The sequence below is a fragment of the Apus apus genome, chromosome 6 (genome assembly GCF_020740795.1).
Source record: "Apus apus isolate bApuApu2 chromosome 6, bApuApu2.pri.cur, whole genome shotgun sequence".
Classification (NCBI taxonomy): Eukaryota; Metazoa; Chordata; class Aves; order Apodiformes; family Apodidae; genus Apus; species Apus apus.
Window position 1 is genome coordinate 26,206,836 of NC_067287.1, and position 22,805 is coordinate 26,229,640.

Consider the following 22,805-nt stretch of genomic DNA (forward strand, 5'->3'; position numbering starts at 1 on the left):
TTTCAGGGCTTTGCAAGGATCTTATGAGAGTAACACTCTCTGACGGTGTTCATGTAAAAAGGTCTTTAGCAGCAGTAGTGAAAGAAATTAAATCACTTTTTGAGGAAGAATAAACCAACACATGAAGATTTACTCACACAGTACAAAGTAGGAGTTTATCTATTACTCAGTCCTGTTATCCACAAATTATTTGGTACCACTGCATGATGATTACAAGGACTGAACCCCAGAATTGTCTGTCAGGCACCACTATTAGTTCTTTGTGACTTCTCCTTATGCAATCAGAAATGCTAAAATATTTAGAAGCTGCATTTCAAGCACACCTATACTAAAATTAGTATTATAGGCATAAATAAATAGCTGGTTCTGAATTATTGTAAAACATGTTATCCCAAAGGGTCCTAAAACACTCCCAGAATACAGATGGATAGCAGACCATTTTAGGTTGTGCTGCACAAAAGCAGGGAAAAGGAAAGAGAGAAACTTTTGACCTAAGGCCCTAGGACACTGGGTCAGACCTCCTCCTTCCACAGAACCACATAAAGTCTCTCATGTCTTCACAGAGCAAGCCTGACCTCCAGAGTGGAAGTCTTACATCAGAGTGAGCCTTCAGAAACCCACAGGACTGAGGTGATCCTTCTGCAATTTCAACATGTTTTTCCAATAAATTCCTGGACCTGGATGCACAAGAAACTCCTACCCTAGTAATGAATGGTTTCCACATAGAGCGAGACCATCCTTCATAAAACAAGCTGAAACTGGTGGGGAGAAACAAGGGTGCCAGCTGCAAATATGCTTGTATTGTAAGTTAACTTAAGGAACAAGTTGTTGACTGTGGGCCATCTGCAAGAAGTGTACCATATATGACTGTAGTCTCTATCATTATAGATTTCACAGAATCATCATAGAATAGTTTGTTTTGGAAAGGACCTTTACAGGTCATCTAGTCTAACCCTCCTCCAGTGAGCAGGGACATCTTCAACTAGATCTGGTTGCTCAGAGCTTGGTTCTACCTGACCTTGAATGCTTCTAGAGAAGGAGCATCTACCACATCTCTGAGCAATGTGTTCTAGTGTTTTACCACCTTCATCGTAAAAACTTTCTTCCTTACATCTAGTCTAAATCTATCATTTCTTAGTTTAAAACCATCAAGCCTTGTCCTGTCACAACAGGCCCTACTACAAAGCTTGTCCTTAGAAACAGTCTTTGGAGAAATGAACATCAAACTGTCAGAATGTCAGAAATCTTTCATCTTCCTGTGTGTAGCAGCAAGCCATGAGGTAGGAAAAAAAAGCAGCAAACTCCACATGTGGGTGGCAGCTAATGCTGACATAGCTATAACATAGTCAGGGGTTAAATGAAAAAGTCTTTCTGATTATCATATAATTTCCCCCAATGCCCACAAACCACTTCCTTTTCTACCCATGAATTCTTCCCCATCTTCACAGTAGACAGAAGGCTGGTGCCTCTGTGTCAGGCAAGCATGAAGTTGGTTGCTGTAACTTTCTGTGTCCTCTGCTTTCAGTTTGAAGCCCTGTATGGTGAGTAGCATTTTGGATTATTCTCCTTGCAGTAAATGTCTTTATGGAATATAACTCATCCAATGACAGGACACAGTAAATGAGGCATGATAGCAAGGGGTTGGAAGAATAGAGGTAATTAAGGGAAACAGCTGCAAAAAGACCACTTTTGACTTTAATATCAGTAGAGCTGGTGGGAAGAGAATTCCTGCCAGCTTAGGGCATTTGCTCTGAAACGAAAATGTTCAAGTTTTCATTGTTTATATTCTTTACCTCATCTGCTCAGTGTTACCCTCTAGCTGTTTAGACTGTAGTTCTTCCCTTGCTGAGCATAAGCTCTTAGAGCTGAGTGACAGTGAATGCCTTAATAAAGAGAAGCCAAGTTACTGATACTAAATCTGCTCTTGTTTGGGCAGGGAATTTTCATACTATGAAAAATGTACATGGCATGGAAGAGAGGATGAGACCATTTGGTGTGGGCTTGAAACACAGACTAACTTAAAAGGAAGCCCAGTGTTCTTAATGCTGTGTTTGAGAAGGTGCATAGTGACAGCACTGATCTCAGTCCAGCCATAAACATGGACATAGTGCTTTACAATATTCAGTGTTTTATCACACCTATGCAAAGTAAAATAACAGATCTCACATCCACCTGTAGCCCACAAATTACTGGACACACAGATTGGGTCTATGAAACCCACAAATTACTGGACCAGGATGGAAATACAGATAATATATGATTAAGAAGAGTCTTTTTTTTTCATATCTGTACCATCCAAGAATTTGGTGTGATACATCATTTAAGACCTGAGATTTAGTGCCCATAGTTATTAAGTGCCATCTAAATGTGTTCCTTTGAAGGTCATGCCAAGGCCTACTGAATCCATTTGCTTCTGAAATGTTAGTGATATAGGATAGGTTGCAAGTCTCTCTGTAGAATTTAAGTACTCTTGAGGTTTCATACAGAATTTAAACTTTCATTTAAATAAAAGCTAGGTTCCAACTCTTTAGGCAATGCAAATACCCTTCTGAAGGTTAACTAATAGAGCGATAGTATATTGAGTTTTCAGATAGATTTAAAAGATGGGTGAAATCACAGGAAAAGAGGATTGTGATCAATATCTCTAGAGAGACATGAGTTGCTTTTTCTGTCCTTGAAAAATTGTTCTTAAATCTACTAAAAAAAAAATCAATTTTGTTAAATATTTCTCAGCTAGTCAATTTAGCAGGTATACTGGACCAGTGGGCTTTTACATGTGACTGGAGCTATCTAAAAGGCCATTCCTTGTGGAAAGAAATAAGCTGCAATTTTAAGGGTGCAAATATTTGTTCTATCCGATAACAACAACAACTACAACAACAACAACAACAATAATAATAATAATAATAATAATAACAACAATAATAATAATCCGATAACCTTTCTTTCGCCCTTCCTTTGAATATGGAGGATAGGATTTGGGCAGATAGCTGAGGAAAAGAGAAGGCAGGACAAAGAAGTTGCCTGTAACATGAAATGATAACTCTCGGGTTTTTTACCTTGCAGTGCTTTCAGCATAAAAAATTACTAATTACTGTCTTTCTTACTAAAAAGAAAAGGGCTGTAAAAGATCCACCTGATGTAAGACACATTAGTGTGATACTGTCATTAGAGAACACACTAGCACTCCAGAGACTGCTGCCAACACTGTGGCAATTTTTTGGAAGTAAAAGCAGATTAACTTCTGAGATTTTGGGTTTTTTTGACTTAGCAACTAGCAAGCCCTACTTGTGATCTACGGATAGTTTTTTTCAATGTAAATGTGTCACAGAAGATGATGTACGTGTACTATGATTTGATAACCCAACTGTGATAAAGAAATTGTTTGTAAGAGCATGGAGCCTCTCTGGTGCCTATGGAGAAACACAGGGATGGGATTTTGGAGTACTAAGTTGTAGGATTCCACAGCACTTGGGGCCCTTGCTATGAAACACTGCACATGAGCTTTTGCACGCCAACATTGCAAAGCGTTATCACTAGTCACGCACAGATCTCCTGTTGTCAATACAGGAGGAAATTATGGACATTTCTTAGAAGGGTGTCTGAAATATTTTCAACAGTGGTTGTTGTGTTAGTTATATATAAGTAATATATATTCACAACATAAGTTCTATCACAGAAATAATTCAGGTAATAGATGGCTTCCTAGAGTAATTCTGCCCTTTATTTGCTTTGCCCAGAAGCACCGCTTTCCTCTCTTAATCCTTGATTCTTGAAAGATAGCAACATGTTAGTTTTAAGCATATGACTAATGACACTGAATTGACAATGTCATCTTTCAGAGTGCCTTGAAAAGTCATAAGTATAGCAGCTTTAAAAATGGTGTGTGGTTTCCTTATGCATTTAGTATTAACACAAAAAATGTGTTCGTTTTAAAGGCAGGGTCTGAACTCTCCTTGCTCATTTTCAAAGGTGAACACACCCAAGTGGAATTATACTTTGTCTTTATATCAGCTAATTAGTTTTCCAGGAGCTGGGGTGGATAAAACAAACAGCAAGAAAACCAAGCAAGAGTGTTCTATTTTCCTCCTATAAAACCCAAGTTTTAACATTAATCAAAAGTGGGGTTTAAGTTTCTTCTAGGACCAAAATGTATAATGGGTTGGTGATGTTTGCAAATAGCATTGGGTTGGCCAAAGAGCAACCAGAAAGCTCAAAATTGCAATCCTTGTAAAATGAAAATAACCCAGTGTCCAAGCACACTAGACATTCCTCTCATACACATGTTCATCTCTTGGATTCACATCTGAACGACAATATTGGTCTTGACACTCTGCTGCCCATGAGCTGAGCCAGAGACAACTCTACAAAACTCCACAATGTGACGTTGCTATGAAGAAAAATGAAAGATTTGTTTCCTCTTGTCTCAAAACTTTCATATGCAGTTGAAGTAGCTCTTTTATGGAAAATGCCAAAAAGGAACCTTACAGCCAAATCTAACAATTTTTACTAATGAACCAATGAGATTCTTCTGATCATTTTCGAAATACCATTGATGTGGTCTTTTATTCACGTATTTTTTGAGGCAGTATTAGGGAGGATTAGTGAGTGAATTTCTCAATGTTATTGGACATTTAAAAGGCAGTTTCCAATCTCCCATGCCACTAAATGTACATTTATTCTGACTGTACCTTGGCAAATGACATCCCAAATGTGTCTGGCCATTACCCACAGAATGTTACAGGTCCACAGGAAGATCCAGTTTAAATGGGCACAGAAGAACAGCAGTTGGGCACAGAGGGCAGGGAATGACACCTTTTAGTATGCAGCGAGAGCATTCACATTAGGAGCTGATGCAGAATAGCTAATGAGTTGGAAATTCATATCAGATCTCACCCATTGTGGTCATCCATGTACACAATTTTGTGTTTTAATCTCAAGCAGTTAATCTCATTTTAAAATGTGCTGCCTTTATACTACACTAAGCATACTCTTCTATATGGTCACTTGTTTCAGAGGAATACTAATTGCATCACATTTGCCAGAATGCTCATTCAGACAAATCCGTAACTGCGTCTTTCTTGAAAATAGGCAGTTAAGGCTTCTGGGCCGGAGAGGATACAGAATGATCTTTCAGCTTGCCACAAGGTCACATGAACTACATGTTTGATGACCTCTCTCTGTCCTTTTCCATTAAAAAATGCATTACAACCATGGTCTCTGACAAACATTTTAAACCACCCAGCATGAAAGGACAATTCTAATAGCTAACAGCAAAACTGAACTATTCTCAGAGACAGGCATGAAATTCAAAGCTGCTGCTTCAGTGCTCAGAGCAGGGTAGCCCCGTGATCCTCAGGGTGCTGGAGGAACATGGCACTGCTTGGCTCTGAAGCTGCCCTGACAGAGTCAGCATCTGCCTCTCCTCTCAGATGACCAGTGACAAATATAGCAGGCTCAGCTACAGGTGGATGCTTCTCAGAAGTATCAGGTCAGCTTGCATATTCACCATGCTCCCCAGCTTCTGCTATATCACTGGTTTTTCCTTCCCAAAGTAATTTTGGTGCTGTTGGGCCTAATTTTAAAGGCATATGTTACCAAATTACAGGCCATCAAACTATAGAGCATTTTAAAACACCTGTATGTGTTCTCATAGCAGGTATTTTCTTTCACCACGCAACATGCAAGTCATCAAGAACCATTTCTTTATTTGACCTTTGCTTTCAGCTTTTCAGACTACATACCATTATGAGGGCTTGCACTTTCTGTATCTGTGCCTCCAGCATATCTAAAGCTCTAGTTCACTGTGGTAGGTGAGATGCGTATTTTGTTTGTCTTATCTTCATACCAGAGGTATGAGATGCCAAATACTTTGTTATCACACACTCAAGTAATAGTCCTTAGAGAAGTACAGATATTACAACTGTTGCTGAATTAGATAAGGGTTCTGACTGCACAGTAAACCAGGGAGAGTGTGATAACTAGAAAGTGGGTAAATCAATCAAAAAGGGGTAACAGTTTCTACTGCTATCCAACTGAGTATGACAAAGTGTCTTCCAGAAGTCCAGTAGCTTATGTGTCCCACTTAAAGATATTTTAAATGAGTATCATTCATTGCAATGCCCCTGCCCATGGTAGTAAGAAGGAAGAATTTAAAGAAGAAAAAAATTGCCTCTGTCCAGAAAAAGTTGAAAGCATAAAAAAGTACAAAATGAGAATAATCTTCTGTTCCTGTGCAGATGGAGGTCAAAGATAACAGATACCTTGACAAAAAGACTATTTATACTGTGTAATCAGTGCAGTACCCAGCACAGTTGGGGACCTACTCTGGGTGGATCTAGACTACCACATAGTAGTAACAAGAAGAATGGGATAATGCATCAAAGTCTTTAAGTATTTGCCCAATATTTCCTTAGCTCTGAAGAACTTACTCAGGCAACCAGAAAACAGGAAAAGCAGATAGTTTTTTTTTTTCTACCTGTGTACCTGTCTGTACCTTTAAGTTTTGGGCACTGCAAAAAGAAAAATTCCAAATGAAACCCTATCAGACTGTGCTATGCTGCCAATAGTGAAATATAAACTATTTCAAAGCAGTACATGCCACCAAACCTAGGCAGGGAATTCCACTCACAGTGTTGCATAGTGAGTGATGACGGAGGCAGGGGCTTAATAAAAAAATCCAGAAAATTATTAAAAACATGCCTGTCTCCTGTACTGGAGGCTGCCTACAATGGACTGAACAGTTTCATAATCATTAAGAGAAAGTTGCTATTGAAAAAGGAACAAAACCTTATGCATTTATTGAATATTTTCTTGCTGCATGTATTGGAGCATTTTCCAGATATTCATCCTGGATGTACTGTAAGAAGAGGTTTTGATGCAGTGTTGAGCAGTGGGGAAAAAGAATGAATTTAGCTGGAATGAGTGTTTTGGTCTGTAAACAAAGTATAATGCCAGCTCACTGCTGACTCTGGATTAATGAGAAATAAAAAATATGCTCTTTCACTTAGGGGCAGATTTCCTCAGTATTTTGGGGAAAATTTTGTTTTCATCCCAGCTTCCATTTATGAATTACATCTGTTTCTTTGCAGAGGTGTTTTAAGAATTTGCAAATGCTTTATGTATGATCAGTATTAATTCTTGCTCAATGCATTTTCTTTCTACCTTGATGTTTATATTTCATGCTTTTAACACATAATATGATTTTATAGTGTAGCACAGACACAATCATATAGGCTAATGACACAAATTAGATAATAACTTTGGTCATCTTAACATTGCATGGCCCTGTATCTGCATATCTCTTCTTGAATTTTAAACAGGAAACAATTTTGTATTTTTCAGGAGTTGACAGCTGCTCGTCAAGTCCATGCAAAAATATAGGTAAGACACATTTGCATAATTTGGTTTATGGTTTTAAATGCCTATCTGCATCAGCAAATACTGCCCTTGAAAAGAAAGAATGGTACTTTTTTTTACAGCACACTTTAACATATTTTTGTCTGAGGGAGTTTCCCATGCTATTGGTCGCTGACTTTAAAAAGTCAAACTGTGAGGTAGCAGGAGGTTGTCGGTCAGTTTACTTCCTTTTTTCTTCTCCAAGAAATTTGCAAAATGAGAATTGCACAATATCTGAGAGTTTTTCAGACAGTTTTTGGGAAGGTCAAATGTGATCTTTGGATTGCACGTAGGTGCGTGCACACAGTAACAGCTGTGCTCTACTTCTCCCATTATCTTAGAGATAAAGGTACTATAGCCATTTAAGTAACTAGTTTTAAACTTTATGGCATGCCTTAAACCACTGTCTGCTCTGGAAATGAAAGCAAGGTCTTGTGGTTAAGGCACTTAAGTAGGATTTTTGGGTTCACATCCCATTTTAAGTTTTCAGCTACACCATCAAGGTGCAGATTATGAACGATAAAACAGAGATAATTATCACAATCTTTGTCCCACCTTGTTTTATCTATGAATATGCCAATCAGTGTGAGGCAGGAATTATATATGTGTATAGTGTTTGGTCCAAGTGGGCCTTTGAACATTATCAATTAATGGATCACTGATCCAATGCTAACAGTGACCTTTCCAGACTTACAGTAGATAACATGTCAGGTCTTATCTCATGTATTTTCTCAGGCATGTCTGACATGACCAGAATGATGCACAGGTATCTCATTGTACAGGCTGCTTTCCACAGTCAGACTATCCTGAATACCTACATGCCTTAAGTTTCAATCACATGGTTCACTTGCTTTGCTTAAATGAGTTTCTTAAGGATTCCTTTCATTGCTATGGGAGTGACTGTACTTACTGTTTTCATGTCTTCAGATCAGCCTCATGTCTCTGACTCCCAGGTGATGGTGGAATTTGAAAATGGAAGCTTCAAGTTCACATTCCCCAAGCCCAAAAATGTGAGTGAGTTCAGCATGACCCTCTTCAAAGGGCACGAAAAGAAGGAGATCTGTGCACTTCATTTGAATGAGGAGAAAGTTGTCTCCAAGACCAATGTCACCTACTGTCACACAGAGCATTCAAATAGCAGCACCACTTTCATTCTTAAAAATCTGGAAAGAAAGCATATCGACATTTATACCTACTGCCTGGAGATGTTCTTCCCCCCTCCATATATTGACTGCCAGCTGAAAGAAACCTATTTGTACATCCCAGGTAAGTTTATTTCTCCCCTCATGTCAGTTTACTGATAAGTAGACACTGGGCATAGCTATGCTGCAGTGAAAAATGTGACTGGTTTGCACAGATATTTCTAAGACAGCTTAACACTACTTAATAGGGGCCTGCCAACAGTGGACCTGTGTTGGCAGGCTGTTCAGCATGGCCCCTCCATATTTATTCATCTTCTTGGGCAGATTTTATAAGCTATGCTGAGCTCTGCACATTGTTGGTGGCACCTGAACTATCTAGACTACATCTTCTGGAGTGCTGCACTCCCACATTTGCCTGAGAATAAATTTCCCATTGTCCATTTTCCAAGCTGCTGAATGTAAATGTTAAGATTATTTCTAGCTGGGGGAAAAATCCATTCTTAGAATAATGTTCATGTGCCTCAGATTTAAGAAAAAAATCAGCTGTCAAATATCTGTGATACAGAAAGATCTCTGATGCCACACTGATGTGAAGAACATGGTGTTCACCTCTCTGAAGCAGGCCTTCAGCTGTAGAGCCTTCTTAGAGCATAAGTCAACCACAACTGCTGAGTTTTTGGCCTTTTACTGGGAAGGGCTTGGACTAACTTCACAAGATTTATGCACATGCTTTAGTTTTTAATTGTCTTTCACTCAGTGGCTTATTGAAAGGGATAATAGTGTTTTTGCGCACACTTCTTCTTCCTTCTCAATATAGTTCAGTTGCAAGATGCTGCATGTTCATCTGTGTGTTCTCTCTCCCTTGCCATATTTTCCTATCTCTCAACACCAGGACTAAACAAATGTAGATGCTGAAATGCTAAGGCTATAGTTATGTGGTTGGGTCAAATTCTCTCTCAGCCCTCTCTGAAGTTAAAAGTTTCTCAGAATCAAATAATGACACCCTCTTTTGTCTGTAGTGTTTCCCAAAACCATCCATTTACATTTGTCTGGATAGCCAGATGCTCACAGCTATTGCCAGATATTTCATGCCCTATTATATTTTCTCCCAGATCTGAGCAAGAGTAATCTTGTGTCCCTTAGCTTGCCTTCTTATCCAAAAATGACTGCTGAAGTCCACTCTGCTTTTGACCAGGATGCCCTTTAAATCATCTGTGGTACTCACTGAATGTAAGCTGAAGTCTTGCTCAGATCTAAACTACCATCATGCTCTCAAGTCTGGCTTGGTTTCTTTCCAGTCTACATTTTTAGCCTTGTGTACCAACACTTTCACCTCTCCTGGAAACCTGCAATGTTCTGCTTCCTCCTGAATACACTTTTTAAAGGTGGCTTTTCACCTCAGGAAAATTCTTCTCCAGAGCTCACTTTTGCTATTTCATTATTATGAAGAAAAGAGGGGAAAGAATTTGAAAACTTATCTCTGGGGGGGGGGAAATGTAAAGTGTTAGTAATGACTTTTTTTGCCTCCCCATCTCCAGGTAAGGAAGACTGCATTTCACTGGGACTCATGTCATGGATAATTACAGGCCTGATCATGCTTGTCATGATTTCCTGTGTCTGCTGTGTTGTAGCCTGTTGCTTAAGGAACAAAGTAAGGAAGTCTATGAGATTCTGCAGAATCAAGGGTCATGGATGTGGAACTTGATTTAGAGGGTGGGACAGGCACATAGTCAGCATATGATGTGTTTTTTGACAAAGGGACTGAGTTGTTAATTTACCACTGGAATTCAGTCACTGATGACAGCAGCTCAGATTTAATTTTTCTAAGACAGAATTGTTTATTGATTTAAAGGCTGGGAATCAAAGGAAAGAGCAGAAATGCTGCACAGGTCAGCAAAATTACTTTGGTAAGCAATTCACCTGATTGTTTTGCTCAAGAGCAGGATACAAATCATCAGTGGAGCAATTCCAGCTCTGTTCTGAAGCAAAACCACTTAAACAAAGACCCACTTGGCTAAGAAAAGAAAGGAGACCATAGTCATTAGTTATTCTTTTGGACAACGTGTGTTTTTCATTTTCAGTGTGGTTTATTCCAAGCTTTTGACTTGAGTGCCTGTGTATTCTGACTTCAGTTTTCCCACTGAAAACAGTCAGAGTAACTGCTCTACTTAAACAACAGGTGGGAGAGGCGGAGGGTAGGGACCACAAATTAAATTAATGGAATTTTCTCTCTCTTTGCAGAATCAGCAGTGTGAATCCAACTCTCATGAGTACAACAGTGAATACATGCCTATGGCTGCAGTGAATGCAGCTAAAAAAACAAGAGTCTGAGGTTGTATTAAGCACAGTTGTACCTTTGTTGTATCTGTTGCAAAGCTTTCTCTGGGAGGGAAAGGGCTTCTTGCTGTATGTCCCATTGATTCTAGGTGGGTGGGTGAGTGGGTGGCACTGTTACAGCAGCTTGATAATGGAGTTCCTCCTGCCAGGTAGCAGGAATGGTGGGCTGTTTCCTAGAAATGCTATGGCTTCACATCAGTGCAAAGTAATGATCTTATGCGCGAGGAAGTGATGTGAAACACTTCCATTCAGATTCTTTAGGTGATGCATGGTGCCCAGAATGTCTCTGGGGAAGTGATTTGCTAGATTTACTGAATGTTTCTGGCTAAGGGCAAATAATCGGTAAAGAAAGAGGAACTTCCTACCTACTTAAGCCCTTGCATAGTAGCCAGAAGCAGTTTTGGATACAGAACATAAAGAGAATTTGGACTGATTCAGATGTGTAGGGATTGCATGTAACTAATTCTCAATTCCCATTCTAGGTATAAGTTGCTTGTGGCATGGAAGTTCTGGCAGCAGAGGTTTTCCAGCTACTTGAACCTGGATAATGGGAAATCAGCATATCCTTACCTTTCTCAGCCTCCCTGAACTCTTGTGATTGCCCTGTGCTCAGTCATGAGTCACCCACTCCAGTACTGTTCTGAGCTGTGTTTTGCTCTAGCCTTGTGTGTTAAATGGCACACTGCCTGATTCACTGACTTGTACCTGAAGTGCTAACAATGTGTTAAAGGTGTCAGCTTTTAGTTGAAGAAAAGTAGGAGTTTGCTTTAGAGTAGATTCCTGTAGTGCTACTACAGAGGGAACTTTTGTTTTCTAGCATCTCCTTTATGATAAACTTCCCACGTGGGACAAAAAAACCCAGACTACCTCCAATGCCAATCCTGTGGCACAGCCACGAAGCACTGTTGGGGCTTCATGTCCTTTTGTTAGGGCTAGTTGAGCCTGATGTTATCAATTCATCCTCAGATTCACTGTCAAGCTTCTCAGCATCACACTAGGAGAGTGTGGTATGTACACATGCTTTCCTGCACTGAGCTGTGGGACAGCAGGGGAACAAAACCTGAGGGAGCACAGCACAGACTTGACTGTGAAAGAGTACCTCAGGTATGCACACCTGCCTGTTTCATATTTGGGCTGTCAACACATCTTTGCCGTTCACACCCCGTGTTTCCTCTTATTTAATTAAATTCTGAGTTCTTTTACTAACCGAGGAATATATTACTTTCAAGACTGAATTGTTCTTTAAATCAGTTCACCTCTGCAGGATAAGTACCTAAACTAGGAGGCATAATCTCTCCAGTTCACACATCTGGTAGCACAAATACAACACAATCCATAAGGCCAGTGTATTCACAGACTTTGCTATCTTCCTCTTGTGGTTTGACATGAAACCTTTACTACTTACCCAGTGGGTTCAGGGGTTACTTGACCTGCCTCAAATTGCTCAGAGCCTTCAGTATGAATGAAATGAAGAATCCTTCATGCTAGTCGTGAAATCCATCAAAACTCTGACCATAAATGACCAACTGCGAATCCAGCCTGGTTATGTTGCCAGACATCATTTGGCTGCTGCAAGCAGAGTGGTGCATTGATTCTGAGTTTCTCCATCATTCATCAAAATACCAAATATTGGTCAGAGGACACTATTGTGAAAGATACATAGCCTGCTTGTCTGGCAAACAGAAGGCTGGTTTCAAATTTAATAGAGCAGACAGGGACTGTCAGGCATGAAGAGGACATAAGCTGGTATGTTAAGAACAAGGTTTTCCTCAACAAACACCTAAATACATAAAAGTATTTCAGAGAGGAGTGAACTGTGAACTGTAACATGAGGCAAAGGGGAAATGAGTAAAGCCTCAAATGAAGTAAGCACTGCCAATTTCACAGTGGGTCCCCTGCTTAGACAACCAGCTCCTAGGCAGAGATATAGAGGGACATCCTGATGTATTGGGTAACATGACATTCTCTTCTGTCATTCTACCACATAATCTTTGCCAAATTACTTGACCTCTGCAGCAAACAAACTCTTCTCTACACATCCACAAATACACTGATTTCATAATTAAAAAAAATATTGGTGAAATTAATGCCTTTGAAAATCATGGCCCTTGGAAATCATTGCCTTCGAAAATTATTGGTGAAACTAGCTCACCTCTACTGCCTGTGAGAAATGCTGGATGCAAGATCTGATGTAACAGTGGAGAGTCCTATCCCCTGGAAACTTTCACCAGACTGAGAAGGAAATTCAAGGATTAAAGAGTTTCTGAAAGAAGGAAAAAATTGAGGTTTGCCTTGAGATGCTGCTAGATAAAGGACAAATTATGAATATCTGAACAAGGTAGTTCAAAATGCATACATTCTACTCTGGAGAGATAAATGATTTATACTCATTATAAAAAATCTTTTAGATGTCTCAGGCTCCATCACTGGTTTTTTATTTGAAAAAAAAAATTTATGCTTAATAAAACATTTATTTATTATGCTACGTGTCCATAAGAAAGTTCATGCACACACACATGCCATGCAAAAGAAATAAGCTCTGTAAAATACACAGTCCAATGGGGAGAGACTAGAGGGCAATTTATCCCTGTATAGCATCTTAGTGGGAAACAGGAAAAGGACTATGGAAAAAAATAATTAAAGAAGTGAAAACCAAAAATCTGGATCTGTTTCTATGTAGTGAGGTAATGACACTGTTTGGATCTGTTTGTTTCTTTTCACTTTCACAAGAAAGTACTTTTTTCTTATTGTCCCATCTTTTCTTTTAATCCCTTATTTACTACACTGATACTGTTTAGGATTATTTTGGGACATTTTTGAGTTTCTTTCTCCCATTCTTCAATACCTCCAAATCAAAAGGAGCTGGAAGAAGATAAAGGATGGCAGAAAAAAAAATAAATAAAAAAGTAACATGAGCTGAGTCTATTGACTGTGTGGCAACAATGGATTAAAATAAAAGAAAACAAAAAGAGAGTCAATAAGAATAAAGAAAAGTCCTGATACTCTCAGGTCCACATTTCAAAAAGTAAAAAATCTGTCTTTGGAAACTTCCAGTTTTGGGAGCAGACCATTTTAGCAGAAAATAAAAAAATCAAGTAAGAAATTTCAGCCAACTCTTCTACAAAATCCATTTTCAAGACAAGCAAAAGCATGAGTAACATCCAAATAATGTCCAGGAAAGCAGAGATCTGAGGTAAAATAAACTACTAAGACACAATCTCAACCTGTATTTTCTCTGTTTGCTACATAATGGTTTAGGATTATAACTGAAATTTTACAGTCCATGAGAGGGGTTCTACAACCTGTCCCTCTCCATCTTTGTCTTCTATTGCTTTATGGGGAATATGACTGAAAAAAGCATTTTGGTTAGGTCTTTTCCAGAAGCTGAAATCTCAGTTTCTGTCATACAACTTGTAACATAAGATTCAGTATCAGTAAGATGCTTTCAAACTTTCTGATTTAACATTCCTATGAGTAACCCTACATGTATTTATACACAGTAATGCCCTTTAGATCTTCCCAGTCCATGCCAGTATGGAGTGTACAAAGTTAATAAATCAGTAAACCAAATAGGTACGTACAGCAAAGAGCTACTCATAGTCTACTTGAAGGTTAAGATTTGAAATAAAAATGTACAGCTTGAGCAAACTTAAATCTTGCTAAACAGATAGTATGATCTAATATAAACAGGTGAAAGACGTTAAGGATGATAACTACAGCTACTCCAAAATTTAAGGAAGGATAAATGACAAGAATATAATAATTTGAACACCTGCATATCTTGAGATGGTTTGAAATCCAAACCTCTGTATTTATATTGCAAGCTTGTCTTTCCAGCCTGAATTATGAACCCAAATCTGAATACTCTTGGAGTTTAATGGTGAAATTCAAGATTGCATATTCTTATCTAATACCTAACTGGGAATGAAATGACACTATGAAACTTTGTGGGCTATTTAACCTTAGTATAGGTAGTTTGTTAACTCCAAGTGATTTTTCTTCCAGATTTCTACAAAGTTTATTTAAGGCTGGGGAAAAGAGGCTCTTGAACTAGGGTAAAGCAAACAAATGAATTGAAATGAGGATCTGTCCTGAAAATATTGTACACCGTTATTCATAAAGTGTTCTACAATGTGGAGAGTTCCATATGCATGTGAATCTTTAAGTTGTCATGAAGAACATAGCAATAATAAAATAGGAAAAAACACAGGTCATTGAAACTATTTACCTAAAAAACATCCAATTGGTTAGTGGGGACTTCTGCCCCATACTGCCAGAGCAAAAGGTATCTTTCTTTGCAAATGCCATGTTTTTCACTTGAGAGCTGACTAAAACATGCAGACAGTAAAGAAGGATCTCTTTTGAGCACAATATATTTATTCAACAGGTCTGCTGGAGACACTGCCCTCCCAAACACTAGCTGTTACCCACAGCTTTTCCTTCAACGAAGGAGTAGAACAGCCCCTGACAGGGGCCTGGCCAAGGAGCCACATCGAGGGAGTGCAAGAGCTGCTTCTGAGCACCTTTCCACCTGTAGCTGGAGTCACCTTCTCTGCATTTCCTTCTTTCTTTTTCATGCAGCCAATGCAAAGAGGTATGAAGCATTTCCCACTGCAACATCTGTCTGATCCACTTCAAAAGTGAAAGGAAACTTCATCTTCATCAGGAATTCAACCCAGATGGAACAAGCCCTGTCTTTCCTGCTAAGTGTGTTTGTTATCTTTACATTTAGAGATAAAACAAAAAGAAGTGTGCTCTTTACTAAAAAACATAGATGTATCAAAGAAAACAGCCACTCATGTTGAATAGTGCCTCATGATTCATAATTTCCACTGAAAATTTGAGTAAAAGAAATACCCTCTTCGCTCAAGATGGTAAAAACATACGTATTATTTGGTGAGAAAAGAGGCCTCTGTATGTTTTAAGAAAAGAACTGTCACTCATCACAGTTATTAATTCAAACACAAGTCTCCAAACAGTCACAAATGCCTTCAGCCCACAGCCCACATTTATCCTGTAATTGCAACTAGCTGAAGCATCTTCATAGACCTGAACTGCGCTGCACTAATGGTAACCCATTTCCCTTTGCATGAAACAAAAGTCTTTGGTTAGTAGATACCAATAAAAACAACAGCTGTGAAGAAAAAATACACAGAAAAACATTGCTACAGCTAAGCTAGTGGAATAAAATGTATGCAGTGGATTTTTTTAATGTAGACAGTCAGATCACTTTAATGGCTAACCAGAATGTCACACCATGTGACCATGGAATAACTTCTGAGTAATTTTTAAGAGACTCTTTCTCTGCTTTCTGTGGGGCTGGCAAATGCAGACAAAGAATGTGAGTCTAGAGCAAGAACAGTAATGATAATTTTTCATGCATTTCAGTGGTACCGAGGAATCCACAAAAGACCTGCATGGGTCTGTGGCACCTTGAGATGCCCAGGGATCTTGCGCAAAGAACCTTTTAGCAGAGAAGTGCAATTCCTTTGCCTGCACACAGCAGCTTTCTGAAGCCACACTCCAGAGGCTGAATTCACAAATGTCACAGAAGAAACAGATCTAAGCTAAGAAAGAGATTTTTTAAAAGTGGTTGGGACATGTACCTCAAACGTGGTGCGTACTGCAGTAACCTTTTGGTGTTTTGTATGATCTGAGATCTACCAACAGCTGAGACACTGAAATGCTCAGCCTTCTCCAGTGCAATGTACAGCTGTTTGGCTTGGGCAGTGGATGTCACAGCTGACTGAAGGGGATTCATTGCAGCAGGTCACAGTGCTGGAGAAGGGATGGAGCATGTCCCAGCAACTTCATGTTGCACCCTTACAGTACCATTTCAAAGACTGCTACTGAACTTTGTGTGAAAAAATCAGGGATAAAGTACCAAAATAAATTCTGAATCAGAACTATGCCTTGTCCCCTTTTAGGTGACTGCCAATGACTAGTGGACTACAGACATTTCTCTCTCACACACTCTCCATCTCCGTCAGTGAATCTTCTGCCTGTTACAAGATGTTTAGACCACCCCTCCTGGGAGGGGCTTTTTGATAGCCAGGAGGGTGATGAAGAAAATACTCTGTATCAGGTAAGCTACATGCTACTGACACGATTACAAATCATCTTAATTAGACACTTTGCAGATGGATGCTGGCTAGTCTCTGTGCCTGCAGAGAGATGGTGACCCATACCTGCCAAGGGCTAGGGAACGCCTATGAGAGTTTGGAATTTTGGGACCTATTTTTGCAATCGTTTTATATATCACTGTCTGGGATCTCACACATCACCAGTGTTTCCTGTGTCACACACTAATACTGCTGTAAGGAAACTATCAAGCATGTTTAGAGCTACTCCAGTTACTGCCCTTCAAACATACAGGCAAAATTCAAGTTGGTAATGAGATTTCAGTGCAATGAGGCCAACAGGAAAAAGGCACTGGAGATAGGGGGGGTCTGGCTAGCAGGAGGAACTTTGAGGTTTCAGGTATGTGTAGGAGGAATGAGGTGAGCCTTGCTTGCTCAGTCCTTGGGGTTACAGAATTCCCACATGGGACCCTGCCTAATTTCCTCCCCTCCAGGACTCTGCTCATGGTGTGTCTTTTGCAGTTCTGGAAATAAGGAAGACGAGAAAGGGATCTGCATGTAGCTCTGCTCATGCCGGAAGCAGGGTGGAAGAGATGAGACCTGCTCTGCAAGCCAGATAAGGATTAGCTATCTTTCGTCTGCATTTTAGGGAAGATTTACTCAATGCCTGTCAACTGAACTGAGTCCCTTGGAGGGAGGATGGGAAAACAAAGTGGTAAGAAGCTAAATGGATGAAGAGAGGTCAAACTTGTTCCTTTGGAGACCTTGTATTCAAGAAATTATTTGCAAAGCCCCATTATTTCAGTGTAAGCTAAATGCACAAACTCTAATGAAACATGAAACTATGCAAAAGTCAAATGATCTGGACTTACTTAACCAAGATTGAGATTCAGGTCAAATTTACTTGCAATGCAGTTAATCTTTGAATGCTTATGCCATATCTGGCTTCTTTTGATTTGACATCAAAATAATGCAGATTTCTCAGTCCTTTCATGGTGGGTTTGCATTGTAGTCAAACATCTGATGAAGCTCTGTGGTTTTCATTAAGTTTGCTTAAAGATTTGAGCCATAATATCTTTATTTGCAGAGGCAACTTATGTAAAATTAACTCAAATAAAACTGTTTTTTTCTGGTTTTTTTAGGTGGTCACTGCCAACAACTCTGCAGGCCACTTCCAGCACTGCTACAGTAAGACACTCCCTCCTACTGTCCTCAGAGGTTCCTGGGAGCTTCCCTTCCAGGCAGCTCTCTGGGGACCTGCGTAAGAGCTGGATGATCAGGACAAGCTTTCTTCACAAGCCTTTTCTGGCTCTTCAAATTTTGTCAGGTCCACAGACTTTTCAGGCTACCAGCAAGAAACTTCAGCAGAGTAAACAGCCTAAGACTAAACTGACTGTTGTGAACTTTGAAGAATTCTCAGAAGGTTGAAAGTGGCAGAAAACAGTGTCTGATATCAGCCCCTTTCCCAACACAGACTTCTAACACAGCATTTCCTCTGCATTACATTGTCTTTCATCAAAAAGGGCTGAAAAACAATGCAAAGAACATGAAAAGCAGCTGGTCTCTGGTTCTGTACACATGGATCTGGTCCTGAAGCACAGTTCTTCTAAGGCCTGCACCCACTGATAACTCTAGGAAAGTCCATTAACGTATAGAGAGCAATGCTCAGGACCTCCATGTAGGACTGCAATGCAACTGCTTGTAAATAACAAAAAATAAAAATAACAGCAATATGAGTTTGCATGTGAAAAATCAATCCCTTGTTTGGAAGTTCAGGTGGTTACACCAGCCAAAAAAGCATTTCTCAGTGTGCCACTGCTCTGCAAAGCTACCAGCAACAAGAAAGAAATGAAATATTCTCGTAATGAAACTACACATATACAACCTTAAATGCACAGAGTAGGCAGATTCGCTAGAAAACAGCACTGTCTCAATGCTGGTATTCAAAGCAAGCATGTGCTGCTACTACCAGTCTGCCTGCTGAGCAAACCCAGAGAGCTCCTCATGACAGCCTCGGATCAAAATCAGCAACTTCAGCAAGACTCATCTTCCGGGAAGCCACAAGGTCAGAATCTTTTATCAAGACTGACTGTTTTTTGAGAATATTAATTTCAGTATTACCAAGATAACATTAGCAATATTAAAACAAATTATTAACCACACAGCTTGCAGGAACTGAAACTCTACAAACTAAATTATTTTTCAAAGTTGTATTTTATCTGAGCACATTGAGACTTTGATGATCAAATAACTCATCTGTCAAATATGCAGAAGTGTTTCTGAGGAGCACAGAATTGATGCACACTTTTTGTAAGCCTGTCATGTTACCAAATACATACCCTCACTTTTTTCCCTAAAGAACAGTTGAAGGAGCTAAATTATATTTCTCACAAATAATTTTGATTTCTTTACTGTTCTGTTTTGTTTCTCTCCTCCTGCTCCTTCATATTTGTCTTCTGCCTTTAATTTGAAGGTTTCCCAATTGAACAAGTAAGCTTTGTGCCATGTAGGTAGATAAGGCCCTGACCCCTCCTTTCAGGCGTTTTGTTACACACAATATTAATAGAATAAAATCATAAAAGCCTGCCCCATCTCTACACATCTTCTGAACTCCACCTGCTCCCAGCTCACTCATCTGTAAATGGGCAATGCTCACTTGGCTGGGAAGCAGGAGCTGCAGAGGTATCACCTCAGCTGCTGCTGCCTCTGTGTGTACTTAGAAGCGACAGTGATTATGCCCTCATTGCATGATAGGGCACCAACATCCAATTTTTATCTTGACTTCCACCTTTTGACTATAAACAACTGTGTGACAAAACCTGTTTACCACAAAGTACAAACTGTGATGGGTGTATCAAGGGCAACTGGAGTCCACTTACTTCAGGCGCAGACAACATGGGTACCGTGGCAGAAGTAAGAAGTCGCTTCCTTATCGCAATCAGTAAAGAGCCTGTAACCTTCCCTTGAGAACTCAAAAGATCCCAAATAACCCACTGAAAATTCCTCTCTCCAGTTTCACAGCTAAGTACTCTCCCCTTGGATACTGGCAACTGAGAGTACCATTACTGATGGGAAGGCAAGAATTCAGGCTGCGTAATTAAGGACTTCCTTGACTCCTGTGCACATCTGAAAATGGATCAAAGAGGAGGCAAAGCAGGAATCAAGATCCTGAATCTGGCTAATGCAGCACAGCTACCAGAGGAACAAGGTCCAACTAGAATTGCTATGCTCCACAGGCTCACCACTCCTTTCCTCTTCCAGTTCTTGGACACCCTAATCCTAGTACCAGTCTGAACTTAAAGTTGAACAAAATAACTTTGTTCCCTGCATCCTGAGGTATCTCTGAAATTGCTCCTAAGACAAGCAGCCTTATGGCACAGACTCTTCCCCCTGCCAGGACAAACAATAAAAAAGCAAACATAAAAAAACCCCAAAGAATGCACAGTAACATGAAACCCTGTGCAGGTCAATATTGAGATGGTTTCTCCCAAATAAATAAAGGTCCTGTCTGCTTTTTTAATGTATGACACTCCCATGTAGTCCAAGAGTGTTTTCATCCTGATATATGTTACTTGGATGTGAAAGATGTCCTCAGTAAGCAAAGCTTGTGAATAACACCAGATATTATGCAACTATAGCCACGATTGCTGCTATCTCCTTGTCTCTGTCTGGGTGAGAAAGATGCAGCCAGCACAGAGTGGCCTTTGAGATGTCCTAGTTGTACATGGTACTGTTGTTCTAAGAGCTGTGTAGACGCATATGTGGTTTTGGCTTCTGAGAACTGGGTTGAATGATGGTTGAAAACTTCGGTATAGATGCCACTTACATGGCATATATAGATAGATACTATATAGAGAGTGTATAATTATTATTGCGTAAACACGTGCACACGTACATTATTATAATCAGTCTGTTCTGGATGAAATATAAACAACCATTTCTCATTTCTGCTTCAAATAAAAAACTTTGAAAAGTCAGAAAATGATATTATTTACAATTCTGAATATACAAGGAGACAAGAAGATACATGCCTCTGGGCCTTTGGTTCATAGATCAAATTACTTGCCTGTGAAAAATGGCAGACCCCTCTAGGACATGGGATTTGAAGGCTCTAAAGCACGTTGACAGATTTTGTTGTTTTGTTTCTTTCCATTATGAAAAAAACTTCATTATGTTTGTCCTTTACCAAGGGAGGAATATCATGGCATTAACAGCACGATGTCTAGGAAACAGCAGAGTTTGTAGACTGTTGTCAGAACAACAGGGTTAAAACTTGTGATGTGCAGAACATGGTTCTTAATTGCTGCCAGCAGGATGTTCATATTTTGAGGTGGGCCAGATTCCTCAGCAGGACAGTCATGAAGAAATCCTTTGCTAAAAAGGAAGAGGAAAACTTCAGGATAGGAAAACAGTATTCAGAGCTTTACCAGTACATAGTCTTGGTTTGTCTCTGTGTGGCTAGGCATTACATTGTGGCTAGATTTATATTTTTAAAGACTTGAAACACATCACTTTCCCCCAGGCAGCTGTCATAGATGGACAAAAATATTGAATCACATCAATACAGAGGCTGTTGTATATCTCATACAAAGAGATACTGAGAATTGTCATGCATTGAAGAAAAGAGTTAAAGGAGGGCCTTTGCTTTTAGATGGTGATGCAGTTGCTATTGGTAGACTTATGGCCTTTGAATTTAATGGATTTTTTCCCCCCACATTTTGTCAAATGAGTCCAACATACAATTCTCTTCTTACCAGAAGAAGGTGCAGGTAGCTTCTGTGTATCTCTGCATCTCTAAAGCACAGTGGCTGGACCATTTGTGAAAGCTAGAACTGGACAGGCAGCCTGGGGCTTTTTTAAGATTATTACCTTCTGGTTGTTATGCAGGTTGGCAAAGAAGAGGTTGCAGAGAGAAGTCAAAAGGCATTTGAAAAGGACTTCAAGACATTGGGGAGACTGACTGAAGACTTGGGTGTGCAGGTGGTGTTTTCATCAATCCCTCAAGTAGCAGGGAAAAATACTGAAAGAGGGAGGAAAACACACCTGATTAATGCATGGCTCAGAGGCTGGTGCCAGTGTTGGAATTTTGGGTTCTTTGGCCATGGGGAAGTTTATATGGCACCGGGTCTGCTGGCAGACAGAGTACATCTATCTCAAAGGAGGAAAAGGATCCTCGCGCATGAGCTGGCGGAGCTCATTGAGAGGGTTTACATTAGGCTCAAAGGGGGAAGGAGATAAAACCAGGCTCACTAGAGATGAGCTTAAGGATGGTCTTCAGTCTGCCATCTCAGTTGAGGTGACAGATGGTGATACATGTGGCAACAATAACACAGGGCTCACTAATAGTTTAGTAACCATGGAAATGGCTGAGAATGGTCAGACAGCAATTAGGACTTCACTCCCCAAAATGGTGGCAGGATCATTAGCCCAGCTGAAGTGCAGCTACACAAATGCTCACAGCAAGGGCAGTAAACAGGAGGAGCTGGAGGCCATTGTGCAGCAAAAAAACTATGACATAGCTGCCATCATGGAATCCTGGTAGTATGACTCTCACAACTGGAGTGCTGCAATCAATGGCTACCAACTCTTCAAAAGGGATAGGAGAGGAAGAAGAGGTGGTGGGGTGGGCCTCTAAATTAGAAAGACATATGAATGCTTAAAAATTAATAAAAATGATGATAGGGTTGAGTCCCTGTGGATGAGAATGAAGGGGAAAGCCAACAAGGGTGATATAGTGGTTGGAGTCTGTTACAGACCACCTGACCAGGATGAGAAGGTGGATGAAATATTCTATTAGCAGTTGGGAGAGGTTTCACAGTTGTTACCCCTTGTTCTAATGGGGGACTTC

At 39.9% G+C, this 22,805-nt stretch overlaps 1 protein-coding gene across 1 annotated transcript; it reads left to right on the plus strand.

Annotated features, from left to right (window-relative positions):
- The first annotated feature begins 1,424 nt into the window (after positions 1 to 1,424).
- ICOS (inducible T cell costimulator) lies at positions 1,425 to 10,871 on the plus strand. Its single transcript, XM_051623871.1, is given in 6 exon segments — positions 1,425 to 1,466; positions 1,469 to 1,541; positions 7,345 to 7,383; positions 8,326 to 8,664; positions 10,079 to 10,191; positions 10,782 to 10,871. Coding segments are annotated over 6 exon segments (696 nt in total).
- The last annotated feature ends 11,934 nt before the right edge of the window (positions 10,872 to 22,805 follow it).